The sequence below is a fragment of the Falco naumanni genome, chromosome 5 (genome assembly GCF_017639655.2).
Source record: "Falco naumanni isolate bFalNau1 chromosome 5, bFalNau1.pat, whole genome shotgun sequence".
NCBI classification, from domain to species: domain Eukaryota; kingdom Metazoa; phylum Chordata; class Aves; order Falconiformes; family Falconidae; genus Falco; species Falco naumanni.
The window spans coordinates 82,377,072-82,396,929 of NC_054058.1; the positions used below are offsets into that span (position 1 = coordinate 82,377,072).

Here is a 19,858-nt window from a genome sequence, read left to right on the forward strand (position 1 = left end):
AACACTGGTCTGGGCGATTGGTCCTGTATCAAAGGAGCCCGACCCCAAACCAACCCTCCTGCTCTTAAAATAACCTGACTACACCAAATGGCAATGCTTCCTTACCCCCTGGGAAACCTAAAACCAAATCATCTGGGCTGTCAGTACCCCAGATTCTAGCTGTGGACTTCTCCAATGGATCTCCCTAGCCCAATTTGCCATTTTATTTCTTCATGAGCTCTAACCCAGACAAAAGGAGATAAAGAGGCAACCCTCACCGGCAGCCTGGGCTGCCTCTCACGAGAGGCCTTCAGGACAGCCGAACGAAGCATGGCTATAGGAGCTTCCACAGACACTCCCTGAGTAAAACTTTAAGCATTGGGATTTCCTGGACAAAGGGCAGGACTTCTTCCTGCCTTTTTTTACATTCCTTATGGTGAAATCCTCTACATTCAGCCAAAATCCACAGCTGAACATAGCTCTGTAGATGTAATCCATAGAGTACACATCTGCCATTTGTAGTTTGTTTGGCTTCCCCCCCCCCCCCCCCCCCTTTATTTTTAAACATGGAAAAAAATGCAACAATGGCTCAATCCACTGTGTAGCATCACAGGTCTTTGTAGCACTCAAGTCTAGAGCTGGTCTACATCCAGGTTTGCTCAGACACCCGCTCTTTTCCTACATAGGAACCTCACCCTTGGCTACAGCAACACGGCCCAGGCTGAGCAGTGGGAAGGATGCGAGTCTGCTGTACGTGTGCAGTAACACCAGGCACAAGGCTTCCCAAACGGTGCATCAAAAAGTATTTCTGACAAAGATACTCCAGGCAGAATCTTGGGAAGCTCTATCCTTCAGCCCTTTTTCTTACCTCCCAAAATAAGTATTAGCATCTGTAGGAGAGGTACAAAAGCAAAAAGGTTATCTTGCTTGCAGTACTACCTGTGAAATAAGCACACTCACATATAAACTGCTAAAACCAAAACAGGCCACACAACTGAAGAGCTTTGTTTCATGAACCCTTAAGAAGCTCTCTGAAAAGACATAAAAATAGGAAATGAAATTTACAATGCAGTTTCTCCACAACAGAGTAAGCGGAATGGATAAAGACAGGTCAAATTAACTCACACTTAGCAGGAGGACCCTCCCAAGATCCACCCAAATCATTCACACCCTAGGACTTCAAAATGAAAAAGTCATTATGGAATTTAAGACAAAAGTAATTTTATTGTCTACCAAATCACACCTTGATTTATTTTTTTCTTTTACAAATTCCAAAACAAATGAAAGAACTCCTAAAATGTAGTATTATGTAAAAACCCATTTGCCACAAACTACAAATATGTATTTCAAGAGCGTGGCCAATTGTAAAAATAATCCTATGAAATAAACATTGTTCATAAAAATACAGTAAAATGCACTTTCCCCACATCAATAAATACATTTTAACGCTGTTTCCAGTTGGCATTTTAAGCCACTAGAAAGCTCTTAATGAAGATGCCACCAAAGTATAATTTCTCCTTACGTACTTTACAATTATTGCAATAGCATCCAGAACGATAAGCATTTTCCTTGTCTTTTGTTTCTACCTTCAGGGGAATCACAGGCAGGAGAAAAGATTTATCTAGAAAAATGTGCTACTCCCATATCGATTCCCATTTCGGAAAGAATGTTTAAGGTTTTATTTCTTTTCACTATGAAGCAGTCCATAGAACAAACTATTTCAAAGAAGAATTCTCCAGAATTACTCAGAAAATTAAAGTCTATTGTCCAGAGTCATAGTTTTGTTTTCAATCCCTGTTTAATATATTTAAAGTTAAAAAGTAAACAGTTATGTTAGATAAAAATAGAAGTTTTAGAAGATCTTTACCAACAGCTAAGATAAAGGTTTTGTTAGAAAAAAGAAAAACTTGCTCTTTTTACAGATCTTGCAAATTTTAAAATCCAAGTATTGACTTGAATTGTAGTTCTGTTTTCCATGCACGCATAAAAACACACAATTATATATACACAGATCCCTGATTAAGACATTTTCCAAATGGCTTATTAAAAATGTAGAAGTCAATTTCAACTGAAGTCACATTTTGTTTGTCCAAAGCACTGTCGTTTCTTCAAAAAAACGAGTATTTATCTTCCTTTCCTGTGAAGCTTCCTTTGAGGTTCTGTCTACCTGTGAATGAATCAGTATTTTACACATCACACAGCTTGTGACAAATAATTTAAATATTACTGTGCCCAGTGAACGAGTGCCTTTTAAGAAACAAACAAACAAATACCAACTCTGTTTCATGGCTGAGGCCACGGCTAAGAGGCTGTCAGGATTATCCTTCTTTCTGTGCTGGCCTCCTTCACTTCATTAGCTGTCTTCCGAGGCATACAAAGACTGCTATATTTGGCATACTTGATGGAACAGAATAAAAACAACAAAAACAAATTAAACCCCTTTGTGACTTCTCAGATTGATTGCATCACCTATAGCTCTTCCATTTCAAAGTGTGTATTAAAGCTGTTTGCCATGGACGTATGTTCAAAGATCCTTGTCAGGCTTGGTTTCAGTAGCTCCACAGAGTGACATGACAGCTGCTGTGAGGTATCACTCTTCAGGGCCATGATCTGATCTGCCCCGGGATCCCTTCTGCCGTAGTACAGAGCCCACAGTAATGTAATAGTGAGGATCATAGCCAGGATCTGCGTTACTCCAATAGAGATTCCTAGAAATCTCAGCACTTGTAATTGCTTCGTTCCCCTCAAAAAAGTGTACATTTTTTTACCGCATCCCTACAAAACAAAAACAGATTTAAAAAAATTAGTATTATTTGGCTTGCAGTTCCCAAGGTTTAGCTCATCCTACCTAGCACTGGCTTTGCTGGCTCCCCAAAATCTCTCTCACCTCCTTCAACCAATACTTTGGAAATTATTTTGCCTACTTTTTAATCACTTCCATAATGCCATCTTTACGTTTTCTCATACTGCTTGAGAGTTTACTGCTTGTAACAAGCTCCAAGAGACCTGTGCTATCTTTGATTCAGAAATCAAAGTTGATCTGAGTTCCTATCAACTATCACCGATTTTTAAAGAAACTCAGCTGGTTTTGCCAATGTCTAAAAGCCATGAAATCCTCTTACTCATCTTGCTTCTCTCCTTAAAATTACAATTTTTCAAGGTTGTCCACTATTTTAAACTCTTTAGACTTTTTCTACAAATAATACCACAATCTGAAGTCAAAACAATATTCTAGGAAAGACCTACAGACCTGCAAAACCTCATCAGTGTTTCTTCCCACCTTTTCTCTTTTAGTGTTTTATCTGGACTCATTATATGCCAGTTTATTAGTTCTGCAGAAAGTCCCTAGGGAGTAGAAAAATCATTACATTCCACACACTGTCTGAGCAAGGAGCCTCAAACAGAATAACCTTTAATGGAGGACTTCTGACAAATTTCCAGAATGCAGTGGGTACAAACAGTCTTTCTTTAGTACTTAGTGGTAACAATACGACATGAATGTGGCATTACTCCTTTTTATTCTTGAACTAGAAGCATCTCCTCATTGCAAAAAAGCCTGTCTGCTTATACTAGTTAGGTTCTGCCCACCTCCCCTATCCACAGACTGTATTTTAAAATTAACTGCCTTAAATGTAGAAACCTCCCTGACAATTATTGTAATGATATTATACCAAAAGCCAGTTTTGCCTCCTATCTTGTGCTGAGCTGTTGTTACTTAGAGCACAGTCGTGTCCTGAACTGCTGTGAGAGGAGCCATAGCAATCTGCCCTGCATCAGGCTCTGCACAAATCCAGGAAGGCAGCCAGACCCTGTCCCAAAACAGCTGACCATCCACATGGCGTATTAGGAAGATGGTCACATACACCACCTCTGCAATTATTTACAGAATAATAATAGTTATTTACATAGAAAAAGTCTGAGGAAAACTACGTTAAAAGATCACAAGCTGTGTTTCCCAGGAACGGAAATTTAGCTCTTTCCAAACCATCAGTGCATGCTCCGCAGTTTGCTGTACAAGGCCACCTAATTACTGTTCAAGGCTTCAGGAAAGCTCCCAAGCCCTCGTAATGCAGCCAGGATCCACAAAGAGACACCAATTCTGGGAGCTGCTGGGTAACAGTGCAAACACAAGCTATGAAGCTTGTTGATCAGGAAAGATGATGCCAGTCTTAGAAAGGAATAAAACCTTGAAGAGAGAGCCCTTACCTACTATGGTCGATGCTTATTCTCTATTTTAAACTTTGCAGAGCTTCACAGCACAAAAGTCAAAGGAACACAGCCACCAAGAGAAAATTCAGAGTAACTGGATGGGTAACACCACAAGTATCAACAGGCATTGGTCCCAGACGAAGACATCAGGACCGCCTCAAACTGGGCACAATCTTCAAAATGCCATTTTGGCATTTATACCCTTTTACTGTATGTTTCTTACAGTTTTTCTATGAAAAGCAAGCAATTGATCAAAGTGACAGAATCTGAAGACAGGACACAATAAATAACACTTTTCGATTACACTGGAATTCCTCAAAGCCCACAGTATCAAATGCTACAGTCCTGCATGTATTTGGTGAAAGGCACGATTCTTGCCTCACACACAAAACTCACACTGCGGTCAAAAAGATTTTCATTTAGTATCTAAAAAAAATTTATGTACTATATGATAATTGTACCAGAGTAAGTTAAAGATCTCAATGCTCCATTCATCATTTCACTGTGTAATTTCTAAACATTAACATAGTCCAGACATAAGACAGAACAAGGAGTAAATGTGGATTCTTTGAAATCTGAAAAAAAAAAAAAATAATATCCACTGTAGCAAAAGCAATGTAATTGAACTTGATGAGGAACAAAAATTGTCACATTGGTGTCTTCTCTTCAACTAGAAAACAGTGTTGTAATTATACTACTTTCCAAATTTGTTTTTAATTACAGAGAAACCGGCTGCATTTTAATACTTTTAACAACTTTAAGGGATGAAGGTAAATACTGGTCACAATTTAAAAACGCTCAACCACAGCAGTATTCAAATTCAGTTCATTCGTTGCCTAGAGGAAACATCCATTAACAGAGAGCAATAACAGTAATGCCTACATCTTCTGCAGTACAGACACATAACTGAGACAAATTATGCCCCATCTAGATAGACTGCCTCCCTCCATTTAATGATGTTCTTACAGTTCTGCTCTAATACACGTTCAATATCAGTTTCAAAATTGAGAAATATCCAGCCACCCAGTTATCCTCACATTCATGCATTTTATTTCTGCTTATGTGACACATTCATAGTTGGCAGCCTGCAATTAAAGAGTACATAAATACACTTTCCTCGGCAAAAGTAAAAGTTTGTCACTAAACAGGGAGCTCTTGCTGACAACTCAAAAATAATATAAAACTTTTGCAGTGATCATTCAGAAGAATGAACTTCAAACTCCTACAGAGCTATGGATTAGAGGCTTGATTCATATTTATTACAAATACTATTTTATATTCTCAGTCTCAAAATGGAAACAAAGCATGTATTTTTTATTTACTGCAGCATCATAGAATAAGGACCAAATCTTAAATAAGGCGCTTCCCAGAGTGGATAAACTATCAGTATATTCAACAGATCTGTTGTATACCCAAGTTTTGAGTATACTTAAAGTTACGCTAGAAAACAAAAGAAAAAATATTGCATATGCAATTCTGATTTTTCTGAAGGTCTCAATTCGCACCAATCATTTTATCCAGGCTACAGTTCCTGATCACAAGCTGAGCAGAGCTCCCTTTGTCCTCAGACCACAACAAACCTCTGAGGCCATACTGTCATCACTTCTCTCACAACCATGCTCTTTCTAAGGTTAGTCTGTTCCGTGAACTGCACCAAAGGTGAAATTTGTCAGAACAAAAGCAATCCAAGATGACTAACACATTTAAAAAACAGTATTCAAATTCCAGCAGGGGAAGCACAATTCCTGCCAAAAATACTCTCAAGCAGAACTGTAGAAAGGTGGCTTGCTTACAAGAACTGTATTTTGAAGGATGCCAGCTTAGACTACCGAAAGCTCGGAGATCCCAGCAGAAAATTACAGCACAGCTATAACAAAATTTTATCAAACCCAGCCAAACCAAACTTCAGAAAAATTCTTTGTAGCACTTCAGAAAACTGAAGTACCACAATGGACTTTGGACTTGCAAAAGCATTTACATAAGCCAATTCTAGGCTAGCGAGGCTAATCTCATCAGACTCCCTCTCAAACCACCAGACTATGCAAGATTGTTTTGAATCACTTTCTAAAAAAAGCTTTTCTCTTTCGGTTCTCCAAAGCAGAAGTCAGACAGATTAGCCTTGCAAGCGTAAGTTGGTTTTGCATGATACTGATAAACATATTAGCAAGTATACTGTACAAGCGCCTGTGAGACAAACCACAGGCAAGCAGCATGGTAAAAAAAAAAATATGTTTTGCCAACCAAATACTGTACATGTCTCAAAGAGCAACCGAGTATTTTTGTGGCTGGTAAAACAGAACATAGCCTGTCCCTTTTTGGAACGGATTCTGCAGTAGAGAACCAAAACTAAATTTTTGCTAAGAGCTGAACCCATCCACACGTTCTGGTGTATGGTAGGGGAAGAACCACAAATGTACCCTTCAGGTTTCTTTTAGGAAAAAAGCCAGAGAGCCTTCCTTTTTTATCAAGTGGGTCTCAACACAGCCCTTATATGCTGCATCATCATCTTTGGCTATTAATGTTCTCCAAGTAGAACCAAAAGAACCTGAACATACGAAGTGCACAAAGAACCACTGCTGTAGAATACAGTTTTGGGAATGAAAAGTTAGCAGAAAAGATGACATGAGAAAACCCTGCAGTTTCAACAAGACACTCCAGTGACTAGTACACCTTTCTCACAATTTTTTTTGAGCTTCCTGAGCTCACACTGCTTACATACTCTTGCCTTTTCATATAAGCAGGAAGGATGTTCAGGGCAAATGAGCGTTCTGCAGCTTCCATGTATTTACACTCCTTGAGGCTCTCTATGGCAGAGTCTGTCTATATGGTATCAGTACTGGCAACAGTATTACAAAAAGCAACCATTATTGCAGTGAGCCACAGTTCTTTCTTCTTCGAGAACATGTAAGAGGTTGCCAGGCCCCAGAAAAAGCCTGAATGGCCTTCCCATTCAGAGTGACACTTCTAAAGTGTAACCAGTGCTACCTGTCCTGCAAGCCTTGCCCTAAGGCAGGAGAGGCTCTACAAGTAGCTGGTGGAGAGAAAATAGCCTCTGCCGCTGTCTTTAAGGTTGGTAGCACAGACCAGCCTTCTGAGGCACCTGCCTTTTGGCAGCTCTACTTTCTCTCTTCCTAGTGGAAGCATATGATGCCTAGGATGGATGTCTGAAAGTCCAGAATAAATTATATACTTTCTTCTGAGATTCATTGCCATACAGATGTAGCAAATCACTCCACGTGACGCAATTTCCCCAGAACTTGTTTTCTGGCAATAGCTAATATTCATCTTGGCTTGTTTATACAGTCAATCTCCCCTGCTTCCGAGATCCATCTCTATAGCTCCTGAGCAACAGCCACATAACAAATTCTTGTTAGAAACAAGTCTTCGACAGCTGTACGACTGGGACATGATAAAATGGTTCTTTGGGTGCTCTTCCATAACACGGAGTTGCAGTGTCCGCTGGAGAAATCTTCACGCTGCAGCATCTGACAGCACACATCTCAGGCCCGTCCTCCTTCCTTTGCCCCCTATATTACTCTTAAAGCAACCAAATACAGAATGCAGCTCTTCTCAGATCCTCATAACTACTTGACTACAACATGATTTTTGTTGCTGCTGGACTACCTGGACTGTTGGTCATTCTGCTATTACTGAATGGACAACTGAAGTTCTTCAGAGGGCTGTTAGCATTAAAAAAAATGATAGGTAGCAAAGCAGTCTCCAGACAAAGCTGGCTTTAGACAACGTTTTTGTAAGAGCAGTTAATCAAAAGAGTTTCGGTAGAGAACATATTTACTTTTTTTTTTATGCTATTCACCCTAAGAACAGAAATGACTTGATACTGTGATCACCTCCCTCTTCCACTTGGAGTTCAAATAGGTCCTCTCCTGGTTTTAAGGTTTTGGGTTTTTTTAATTTTTTTTAAAAATAATAACCATACTGTAATGTAGTAGAGTTAGAGATAAAGAACATTTTTACACCAAGTTTTTATCTAGCTCACAGGGGAGCAACTGATTTACCTGCCTCCTTGTATGAACCCTGTCAACAGGACAGCTCCCACCTTCCAAAGGACTTCTCAAAAGCATCCTTTCACTGCACATACTACTAGAGCCCTCATTATCATAGCGTCAGTAGAATTTCTCATAGTTTGGCAAGCTGGAGACTGGACGTCACACCAAAACTAGTGTTTTATTTTTTGAAAGGAGCAAATTTCAACTCCAACCTAACCAACACAAAATAAAACCTCAACGTTTAAGCACACCTCAGACGTTAACTGCATTGCTACTAACTTGTCTCTCTTCCAGATGAGAGTGGGTAAGTTCTTCCTTCCTCCCTCCCTCCCCCACTTCAGCATTAGTAATAAACATAAATAAACACTTTCCATAAACACAATTACTCTACAAACCTTTCTGCTGCGCTGCAAATGAGTTTGGAAAATGACTGGATCAGAAAAAATGTAGAAAGCCTTCCAAAACATCCACATTTTTCTTCTTACCTCCTGATAAAGGTCACTGAGATCCTCATGATGTGCCTGCTTAGAGCATCCTGGGAACTCTCTGACACAACAGGAATCAGGCGGCCAGTCCATCTCCGTCATTTCCAGCCAGTCTGTGAAGTACACCACCCCACAACATTTAAACTGCAAGGGAAGGATTAGCCAAGATCAGCAATAATGATGCTACTTCTTCATAAAAAGGAGGTCATCAAAAAACCTAAATAAATTCCTATTAACAACTTTAAACATATTTACATAGGACTAAAAACATCTGCTGGCACTTCCACCTATTTTCTTTTGCCGTACTTTGACATAAAAGCAATGTGAAAAATGTAGCGCAGTGACTTATGAACCCCTCAGAAATTGCCCACGATACTGCTCTGTCCTTTAAATCGCAACTGCTCCCTCAAAGGATGCTTCACAGAAATTGTCCTACCCTGCAATTCTGCTATCCTTACTACAAGGAACTACCACGTGATGATTTCATGTCAAAAGGGTAACTAATGAACAAGCATACTTCTGCCTGAAGGAAGCAGGAAGAAAAGATGATTAAGGTCTGACTAGTGAGGCCTGTTCCTGCAAGGCTATAACTATGGTCACAGCTGTTGAAAACCAGATGAGAAAAAAACACCGATTTACCCGAATACAGAAAAAAAAAGAAAAAAAGATTTTAAAAGTGAGCAAAAAGGTATAAAAATCACAAATGCTGAAAGGAAAAAGGAAAATGGGAAGAACGGGTGTAACACTAAAACACTGCAACAGAATCAACCATAAAATGAAGAAGTCTGGCTGCAAAGCAGATGAGCCATAATTGGCTATAAAAACCACGAGGACTAACAACCTGTCTTTTCTGCAAAGCACAACAAGAGATTTAGAGCCAAATGACCAGCTTACCACATTCCAAGCTGCTTTTACATAAAAAAGGGCTGAAGCAGCTACATTAGATTTTCTTCAGCACTGGATGAGGACTCGGTATGAGGGAAAAGCAGCACTGCTGCAGGAACAAGATGCTGCTTTCTTCTGTCTGGATGTTCTCCAGTACCAGCCTGAGTGTAAGTCATCACCTGGTTCCTTCGACCCATGAGCTTGAGCATATTTGTGCCCCTTACTTGTCAAGTGCCTTGACTTCACCAGTCCTCTTACAAATCTCATTTCTTCCTTTTTCACCACAGCTTTCATGTCTCTCTTTATCAGTTCATTAGTCAAAATTCTCCCAGCATAGCACTTTCTAAGGAAAGCTCAAGCTTTGGCTCCTGATCGTAACTGCAAAGACCACCTCATTAAATATCCTTTTCTTACTCAAATCGGTTTTTTCTCCCTGCCCAGGTCTTCCTTCCTGACTTCATTTGATCCTTCCCACCTTCCTTAGCACAGCCACAACACTGCTAACTAGACTAGCCAAGGGGTTAGGCAGAAAATACATTTCCCGTCTCTCTCAGATGTTAAAAGATACAGAAGCAGGAGCACAAACCTGATCAGGGCTGAATCTTTGGGAACAAAGTTGCAACTACAAATATTTTCTTTAGGAAAAAACTTGTACTTTGACTGAAGGAGGGCCCCAAGCATTGTGCTCATTCAGACACAAAGCATGTACCAGGCTCTGACATCCACCGGCTGACTTACGAGTAGACTGAACTAAAAGGAGAGCCCACCAATTCAGCAGGAGCTGCAAAAGAGCCACGTCACTTCACTTCAGACCCTCCCCAAATCGTTCCTCTGGTCAGAGACGGAACACAGGAAACCTAACTTCTAAAAGGAACATTTTCCTCCCCTGGAAGACTTAAGGCATAGCTGAAGTTTCATTACTAATATTCGTATTAAAAATGGCCATTGTGATGACACTACAACAACCAGGGGGACAAGAGGCAGCTTTTAATTTAATCAACTTAGATATTTAAATCAAAATACAGTATCAGCTCTACTAAAGGAAACAGAGACCATTTGATTACGTTATCTCAGGTACAGAACAGACACAAACACTCTACTTGTGTATGGAGAATTACTGTTTCACAGACACTTGCATAGCCAGTGCAGGGGAATGGGGAGGGGGGGGGGGTGTTTAACCTCCTTTAGTCCTCACTCTCTATTTCAGGTTTTAGTATAAATACAGACTACTCAAGTGCTGCCAGGAAACGCTTAAACTAACAGGAAATCTGTGCAACAATGATAGATTTAAACATTTCAACAAGGGCAGCACAATGACAGGCATTTAAAAAGTTCTCTTCCGGCACGTGAGTTATATTTGGAGTTAATGGGTTTTACCTTGGGCAATTTCATGTTTTTGCAACATAATACTTCATTCTTTCTGAAGTTAGTTCTGAATTTTAGTAGGCTAGAGGGCAAAGCTGTGAATACACAAGGAAGCTTTTTGATTTGTTTCCCACACCTCCCAGTCAAAGGAAATAAAAACCCTGATCACTTTCTCAAACCACAGCCCAAGAGACAGTGTGGGCATCTTTTTGGAAACTTCCTTTCCCACTCATTTCTACCTAAACACGTATCTTAACCATGACAGCTCCACGGAAGGAAACTTAACAGAGTCTACAGGAAGGGAAACACAGATTAATATTAAAACAGCACATAGAAATGTTCATTTTACTTCACCTGCAGATTTTTAATTTTATATACATCATATTCTTAAATGTTATAATAATCCTAAAAGGCATTGATGTCCTAACCTTACTGGCAAAGATGACAGCGTTAGCAATTTAACTGAAAGTAACAACTTCTTGTGTGCTTGTGTTTTAGTGTATTTAGGGCCTACAAAGTTCAAGACTTGGATATCACGTGATGTTAAAAGACACCATCACTACACAGGGTTTCACATGAAACGAACTTGCATTTATTTACCTATTCACTTAAACCGAAACCTTCTCCTTTAGTAGATAAGTAACTTTTGCCAAGCACGTATTACTTCACCTCATGAATTAACTGTTGTCTTACCTCCCTCTGGAAAAAATTCCAAGCATGTGTCAGCCACTGGTACCTAGGTAGGCCATAATTGGTCATCCTGGCTTTCAGCGTGATCATATCGGACCACTGCACTGGAACCTGGAGCGAGGAAAGAAAAGCAATGCACACAACAGATCAGTTGGCTTGAAGATCCAAACCCAGAACTTCCATCTATTCCAAAATCTTTCCAGTGCAACGGCCAAAACAACTTTGTATGTAAATAAACAGGAAAACAAGTGCTTTGATTTTTCCGACATTGAAACTTTAGGAGCTTTATTAAAATATCAGGAAAAATTTAGTTATATCCTTTACTTAACGTACATTGAAAAAGGAGCGGCATTTTTTAGAGATTCAGAGATAATGGGATACGATTTGATTACAGCGTTACCAGATTTTTTTTAACCTGGTAAAAAACTTTAACCAAGCCCATCCAAGTCATCAGGGATGCAACTTGTCTGCCCCAGTTTAAGCATCTCCCTGTTGTTGTCCTAGTCATTAGAAACAGGCAGCCACATGGGGCAATTCATCTCAAGATATATATTTTAAACAGAGCGCGTATCATTCTCTTGAATTCTCAAACTCATTTCACTGCCTAAGGTGACAAACTTAGGTTTAAACATCTGACTTCTAAAATATATAAAACTGAGATGAATTCTACCCTGAGAGTCTTCTCAGTGGCTTTCTGGTTTTGCCTGGAACCCTGCATGCAGGTATCCTGAAAGTACTCGATTTCAGTATCCTGCTCAAGAACAGTAACAATGAAGTGCAGACAGTGAGATCTGTGAACTTTTTTCCTTTGCACACATTCAGACGTGTAAACCTTTTCTTCTGAAAGAAGGATTCTTGAAGTATTTTTCTCTCAAATTTGACTACTCAGAAGCAAGTTGCTAGTGCTCTCCATTGTCAGACTAGGACCCTCAGTTTTTAATTTGTCAGGAACAACAGAAGCAAGTCCTATGGCACCTGGCATACAATGCAGTTAAGAGTCAAGGTAAGTAACTTCTGTTCAGCAGCAAAAATTTCAGTGTGCCGAATTAAAACAAGGAGTTGAAGACTTTGCAGTTACCCTTCTAGACACACATACCATTCATGCAGAGTTTTGCCTTGTTCCCATTAGCCTTAATACTCATGGTGAAAGAAATCACAATTGCAATATCAGCTTTCACTTGGAGAGCAGGGGAGCCCAGCTCCTCTAGCAGCTGCGACTTAACTATCCTGTTCAATTTTGAGTGAACAGTAAAAGCATTTTACAAATAGTAATAAACGTTATCTATGGGGAAAAAAAATTATCACAATACTTCCCAAGGAGCCTCATCTTTGTTGCGCTAGATGCTCTACAAAAATAAGAGGGACAACCACTGCCTGACTGACCCCGTAATCCAAATAAGAACATTTGATAATGTTTCATTACTGCTGCTAGTTACATTTTTGATGCCCTGATAAAGCTCCATATATAATAAATGTATTAATAATATCCCAGAAATTTAACACACCTTTCACTTAGCAGAATTATTTCTTAAGCTACAAAGCACTGGACTCACAATTGTCCATGTGAAAAATGTGGTAGCAGTAGTGTACTAAAAACACTTAAAAAGAGTATCACAGAGTATTTCTACCACAAGCATTTACACTGGTCACTACAATAAAATAATTTGGGTTTGTATTCAATGCATTTCTCTTTGCACTGCACTGGAAGTTAGCACTCCACCTTCTTTGGATAGTATTTGATATTGCTGCAATTAAACTTCTATTTGCTAGACTATTTCTTTATTATCTTATTTGAGTTGAATACGGTCCAAGGTTACACACGTAGCACAAGGCATTCAACTTCTTTATGAAAACAATGCAAAGCCAGGAGGTGGGGGGTGGGGGTCGGAATCAAGAAGTGAGAGAAGGAAAATTAAAAGCAAGTCAAAACAAACGAAACCCCACTGCAGGAAGGCAATTTGAATTCTGGAGCTAAGGAGGAATACTGGAATCTGTGTTTGATTGGTTCCAAGAATGCCAACATACCGAACCAAGGACATTGATGTATCTATAAAATAAACTTTCTTTCAGCTCATGCATGCAATACCGCACAATTATACATGATGTTGAGATGCATTTCGTTGACTATACACCAACACTTTTCCGTAGTGTGGAGACAAACAAAAACTAGAGATGCTGGCTTGGTGTTAGCATAAATTCTGCAAAGCTCTGTTTGCCATTGGGATCTACTTATTCATTATAATTTTTCTAATGAGTATCAAGGCTTGACCAATGCCCAAGTAAGCTGTACACCCACACTGGCTTTTCAGTCTTGTGGGTGGAATAAATAAGTCATGAGGCACACTTCATGCTGAGAGCTATCATGAGCTGGAAGGAAAATTGTTTATACAAGGACTCTTAGAGCATCTTGTCCACGTGCCAAGGAGAGCTCATATTGGATCAGCAGAGGTGGTTATGCCTCAGTGACATTTTTGACAACATCACCCACCACCTATACTAATGCCAACCAATTCTCTGAAACCCACCAGGGGCTCATGTGATTTCATGCTACACTGAAACCAACATGACATCAAATCACGCCCATGGGTATAAAAGGGAGTCTTATCTTAATCAAGCAGAATAGGAGAAAGCAAGCTCTAGGGAAGTGACTTGCACAGATATGAAAGAATGACTGCAAAAAATGCTGTGCTCTTCCAGGCTGCCACATTCCCTACAAGTTTCAGCAGCAAGAAACCTGAGACTGGCCCACTTCATCACACAAAGAGCAGTAGTGGTAGAACAAAGACACTAAGAAGACAAAATCAAATGGAAAGAGAAAACAAAACAATCCCAGTATTTCCAGAGGATAAGTAATCCAAAAAAATATATATAAAGGGAGAGAAGAATAGGGACAAAAAAAACCAAAAGCAGTTGCTGACCAGATTTTTATCTGTTGTGTTTGCATGCTCATGTTCATACACTTGGACTCCTGGGAGAAAGAGGAAGAACCAGAGGAGCATGGAGTATCTGGGTTCACTGTGACCCACTGCAGAAGGTGCAGACACATAGCTCAGCACTGCTTCTTTTTGCAAAGGGGTGCAAGGAGACCCATGTTTTTTTCTGGACAGAAGCAGCATAACCAGTGCCTTAACACATGGTAGGGCTATGACAGCTTTTATCAAACTGTCCCAGGTTTGGGTTTCAGTAGCATAGCAGGTAGCTGAAAGCTTGGGGGATCACACTAAAGCACACTGTAACTTCAGGTTCTCGACTAGTGAGGGCTGGAGGAGGCATGTACCACTGCACTGAAGGCTATGTTATTGCTGGCAAGATTTCTGTGGAAAGACAGATGTTAGTTGTAACTGTCATCCTTGGCAAAACCCCTGCAGAGGGTAGCTGTGCCCATAGGATGAAACATGCCTCTTGTCTGCATTTCCAACTTTAAAATTCATCAATGTAAGCTGACATTTAAAGTAAAGGGACAGCCGTAACAGTTATATTAGAACACCCCTCTGGAATTTGTACTACAAGGGAATGAATGCTGATGCAAAGTGCTGCCACATAACTTCAGACTTCAAATCTGCCAGAAATTCCTTTGTCCCAGTACCCTGTAAGTATCAAGAAGGCTCCTTCCCATCTTACTACAATGTATGTACTACTCACTGTTGGAAAGGCCAGTATATTGGGCATATCTTGGCAGCTCAGAGAAACTATTTGCCTGTCTATTCATAAAAATGTACCACAGCAAGTACAAGACGTAAGGATATAGCAGCCAGTAGAACAACATTTCAGTTTAATTTCTGCTCAACACTTACCCATTTTCTTGCATGATGGCTACAGGTCTTCAGTCTGAAAATTAAAGGCTGGTACAGCTATAAACACTAGACAGAGATAAAATCTCTTAACAAGTTTACAGATGAGAGTGTTTTATAGCCAAGACATGTTTTGCTTAAAACTGGCATTTATAGCTTGTGGAGGCAGTGTGAAGATTTCAGCAGACAGCAAGTCCTCTACTGAAAGAACACACTGTCTTTTTACAAGGTACACTCCGCTATAGCTCTTCAAAAGATGAAGAGCTTCTGAGGTAAAACACCTTCAAATTCTTACATCTCCTCTCTCAAAATACTTATCTTAAGGCTGGAGTTTGTACCTGATCCTCAAAACTTCCAACGAATTCAATGAGAACCTGCCTAAGCAAGAACTAACAATAAATAAAGTCCTTAAATCAGGACTGCAGGATTTGGCTCTCAAATAAAGAGAGGGTGGAGAGAAACCCAGATAGGACCTTCCAGACAGAAAAGCTTTCCCAGAAGAATTCTCTGTTTAAAAAAAAAAAAAAAAAAAAGGCAGCCGCTTGAAATTAGACTGTCGGAATAATGAACAAAGATAAACACTACTGCAATTAGAAAACAGCTAGCTAATGGAAATTTCTGTTTTCTTGTCTTGAAAAAACACAGCCTCCTTTTCTGACTCACCGTTATTTCCTGCTCGTAGGTCCAAACACCACAGGCCAGTTCAACGCAGAATATTACAAGCAAGCTTCCAAAATACTGCAGAAAACAGAACGGTCTTAGTTATTTTTGATATTCAGGTTAACTTCGAAAAAAAGGACTCAGTAATACTAAAGGACATCTCAAAACATTAGTAACATCTCACATGATTGAAGACATGAGATCTGAAATACGTTTTTGTAACCAACACATTAAAAATTCATGCAGCAAACTTTCTAAAGGTTTGTCATGTAACATTTCTTACTAACTTAACATAAAGCATATGAACATTGCAATGGAAAAATAAATTCATTTCCTTGTTGCCCAAGAGTGCAAGGCTACCATGAAAACAGTTGCAGAGGATGATATTTTTTCCTTCATGTATGTGGAAAAAACCAGAAATCTTTTTTCAGTTCTGTCCATTTAAGCAACATATCCAAATCATGCTAATAGCCAAAAAGGGGAAGAAAAAGGAAAAAGAAGAATAAAAGAAGAGAAAATTGAAAAGACTGAAGCAAATAAGGTTCTTGAAAGTTATGTTCAAATCAAAGTGATTTAGATATTTGAGATCAGGCATAAACATACAAGTATTTATTGAGATGGACTGAAATATCTTTGTCTATTACAAGATCTAACACTTGAACTATTTCAAAATAGAAAAACAGGTGTATAAATGAAGAACCTGTACAGGTCTAGGTAATGACAGTTAAGAAAAAGTGGTTGCTATGATTAAAAAGAAAAGGACTATCCCTCCATGTAGCATCAACAAACCCTTTCTGAACTGCAGGATAAAGCTGCATGGAAATTAAGACTGCTTTAACTAGTGTTCTCTCTTAAAAGTAACCCATTTAACTTTTATTGAAAGCAGTAGTATAGTTCCACTCATTCTTGACTCAAAACTTTCTTCCATGTCAATGGACTGAGCTCCCCCTTGTTCTTAGTACACGAGAATTAAAGTTACAGTCTTCATGGATTTTCATTTTATTTAGAAATCAAAAGAAACACCATCACAATATAAAATAGAAAAGAATAAGTATATAATTCCATTAGTAGGATACACGCCAAAAGGCTTCCAATTTAGTAATTTCATTCCTGAATCTATTTAGCACAGGTATAAAAGACACAAAACAGGTACTAAGGATAAGTGATTTTTTTTATTTTCTGTTAAGGGGTCAATAAGTTGTATAATTTAAAACAGAGAATAAAAATCTACAATATTAGGATTTAACAGTCATCTACACAGCACCTTTTTCATTTACTCTGTCTAGAACAGTGTAATTCACAGATACCTTGGCAACTACTGAACAGTGTCTTCTATTTGCTGGTCAAATAGAACTCCCTGATTTAGGTTTGTAGACACAAACAGCCAAATTAAAAATGTGTATGTAAAAATATTCATCTGAACTTTCAAGAGAAACCTATACTCATACCCTCTCCCTGCAAAGGTCTGTTCGATAAAGATGGTGTTGGAAGAAGAGGTCCAGCTGTCCTAGTCTCCACCATGTTACATTGCATCCTCGTTGTAGCTGACCAAGACATCACATATCCTTACAAATCAACATTATGAGTTCACACAGAGCACCAGTAGAGGCCTTCAATAACCAATACATTCATCCTCCGAAAAGAGGAAAAAAATTAAGTCATACCTTGTAAGAGCGATTATGCTTTCTCTAAAAAATAAATTTATGAGCTTCTAGACAATGTATCCACTACCGCTGCAGTGCCTGCAAGTTATGAAAAGGGTTCTTTACAAAGTATTCGCTTTGAAAGAAGGAAAGAATGCCACATGCTTCAACTCTTTGAATTCATACCAAAAAATGTTTAAGGAAATCACAGCTAATACTGAGATTTCTGAGAGTGAGAACAACTAAATGTTTTGATGAAAGGCAAATTTGAGTTCTCAGCTGTGAAAAAAAAAAAATAATCAGTGGTTTTATACTCTAATTGAGTAACAAGCCTGGGACTACCTGCTGTCCCCAGACCTTATACAAAACTCACTGATCATGGTGAAAGCGATACATCTGGGGGTATACATCTGGCATTCTCTGGAAAACTCTTTATTTGCAGTTCCTTGTAACATTTCATTCATTCACCAGCCTTAACGTTTGAAACTTCCTCATTTTTGTCAGCATATAGTTAAGAAAGTTTGTGGTAGCAATTGAGACAGAAGAACTAAACCCAAGATTTTCTCCAGTTACTGAATACAGCCCAGGACAGAAAATTATTTAGCCAGATTCACTCATAAAAGACTTCTGGGTCTGCCAGGAATTGAGCACTCCCAGCTAGCACATCTGAACACATCTGGGCACTGCAGAATCAAGACTTCTGTCCTGAGAAAGCACATCATCTACTGATAAGGCAAAAGACAAAAAAAAGACACAAAGAGTTTACACACATGAAAGCACACGCTAAGAACTGAGCAACTGCAGGCACACCAAACTTGCACACAGGAGCTTGTTTCACCCTGCTACTAAAGGGGAATATTATACCTCTCTCCAAATGTAATGGTTTGAAAAACAAATAATTTTTTTAGAAGTTGTGTGGAAAAAAACCCCTCTAACCATTACTTGAATTTATTACCCCTAATTACCATCTTTCAAATACAGAAATTATTACTGGCTTCAATGCTTATTCCTTGTCCCCAATTAAATTCCCACTGGAGTCTGAATGATAAATGCATCGTTCTGCGTTTACACACTTCTGCTTTTTGCCAGAAACAGGGACTTTGTTTTGAAGTAAGGCTTGTATTTCTTCCTGTCAGCTGAGTGGCTACATTTTGTAAAGGAGACTAACACACTGAGGAGCACTATTCTGTATTACACTCAACGCTGTGCCAGCAGGTCACTGATACTACCTTCTATACAAAATCTCCCTAACATCAGTCTTGGCCATCACTGAAATATTTTCTAAATTATTCTTTTTTTTTTGGCAGGGAGAGGTTAGAATTGGGGAAGGCACAGAAGGGAGTGAATGGTTTCACACAGATATCTACATATCTAAAGGTTATTATAAAATAAAAAAGTCTACAAGCAACTAATGCAAAGTCATGATCACTTCAAGAACTAGACCTTTCATATGTCAAGTCCTGCAGACTTCTAACATTTCCCTTTGGTAGGCAACTGCTAATCACTATCATTCTTTCCCTAGTGAGACTATGCAAAGCCATCAGAAAACTGAAGCGGCTTCATCCTGTTACAGACCTGGCAGAGTCAGTTTCACCGAAGGATTTCCTCCAGCAAGGTTGTGAAAAAGCTAGTTTCTTCCTTGAGAGAAGCTGAGTGACTGAAATGCTGGTAGAAAACACTATTTTGAAAGTAACAAATCCATGTAAAAATATTTGTCAACTAAAATAAAAATATATAAATATAACGCTCCTCAGTAAGTCACAAACACACATGTGGCCAAGATCCTCCTGAACTCCAGTATCCCTGCAGTGTCAAATGGATGCTGTCAACTAGCAGGAGCTACTTCTCCAGCATCCTCCTCATTAAGCTTGCTCACCACCGCTGGCCACAGGGGAGGAAGGCAGGCAGGCAGGCAGCAGCTCAGCAAAGCAGTAGCTTCCAACAGGAGCATCTTGTCTAATACCAGGAACTTTGCACAAGCTCCTGGCTTTTTTTTTTTTCCTGCAGCAATAAATGGGTATGTGTGCGTGTCTCCATCCTCAGAGCACAGAGCTGCAGCGCTGACAGCATGCAGAGGCTTAAACCACTGTACTTTTCCAACACACCAGTCCTGAAACAGACGTGAAGGAACTGGGGACCCT

At 39.3% G+C, this 19,858-nt stretch overlaps 1 protein-coding gene across 4 annotated transcripts in view; it reads right to left on the minus strand.

The window, feature by feature from the left end:
• Window positions 1-1,199: 1,199 nt before the first annotated feature.
• TSPAN12 (tetraspanin 12) overlaps window positions 1,200-19,858 on the minus strand; it is a 45,249-nt gene continuing 26,590 nt past the window's right edge. For all 4 annotated transcript variants that reach the window (XM_040596845.1, XM_040596846.1, XM_040596848.1 and 1 more), the window contains 4 exons: window positions 16,078-16,152; window positions 11,627-11,734; window positions 8,684-8,827; window positions 1,200-2,754 (listed from right to left, as the gene is read on the minus strand). In XM_040596845.1, coding sequence (XP_040452779.1) covers window positions 2,449-2,754; window positions 8,684-8,827; window positions 11,627-11,734; window positions 16,078-16,152 — 633 coding nt within the window. In that variant the 3' untranslated portion in view covers window positions 1,200-2,448. The remainder of the gene's footprint in view (window positions 2,755-8,683; window positions 8,828-11,626; window positions 11,735-16,077; window positions 16,153-19,858) is intronic.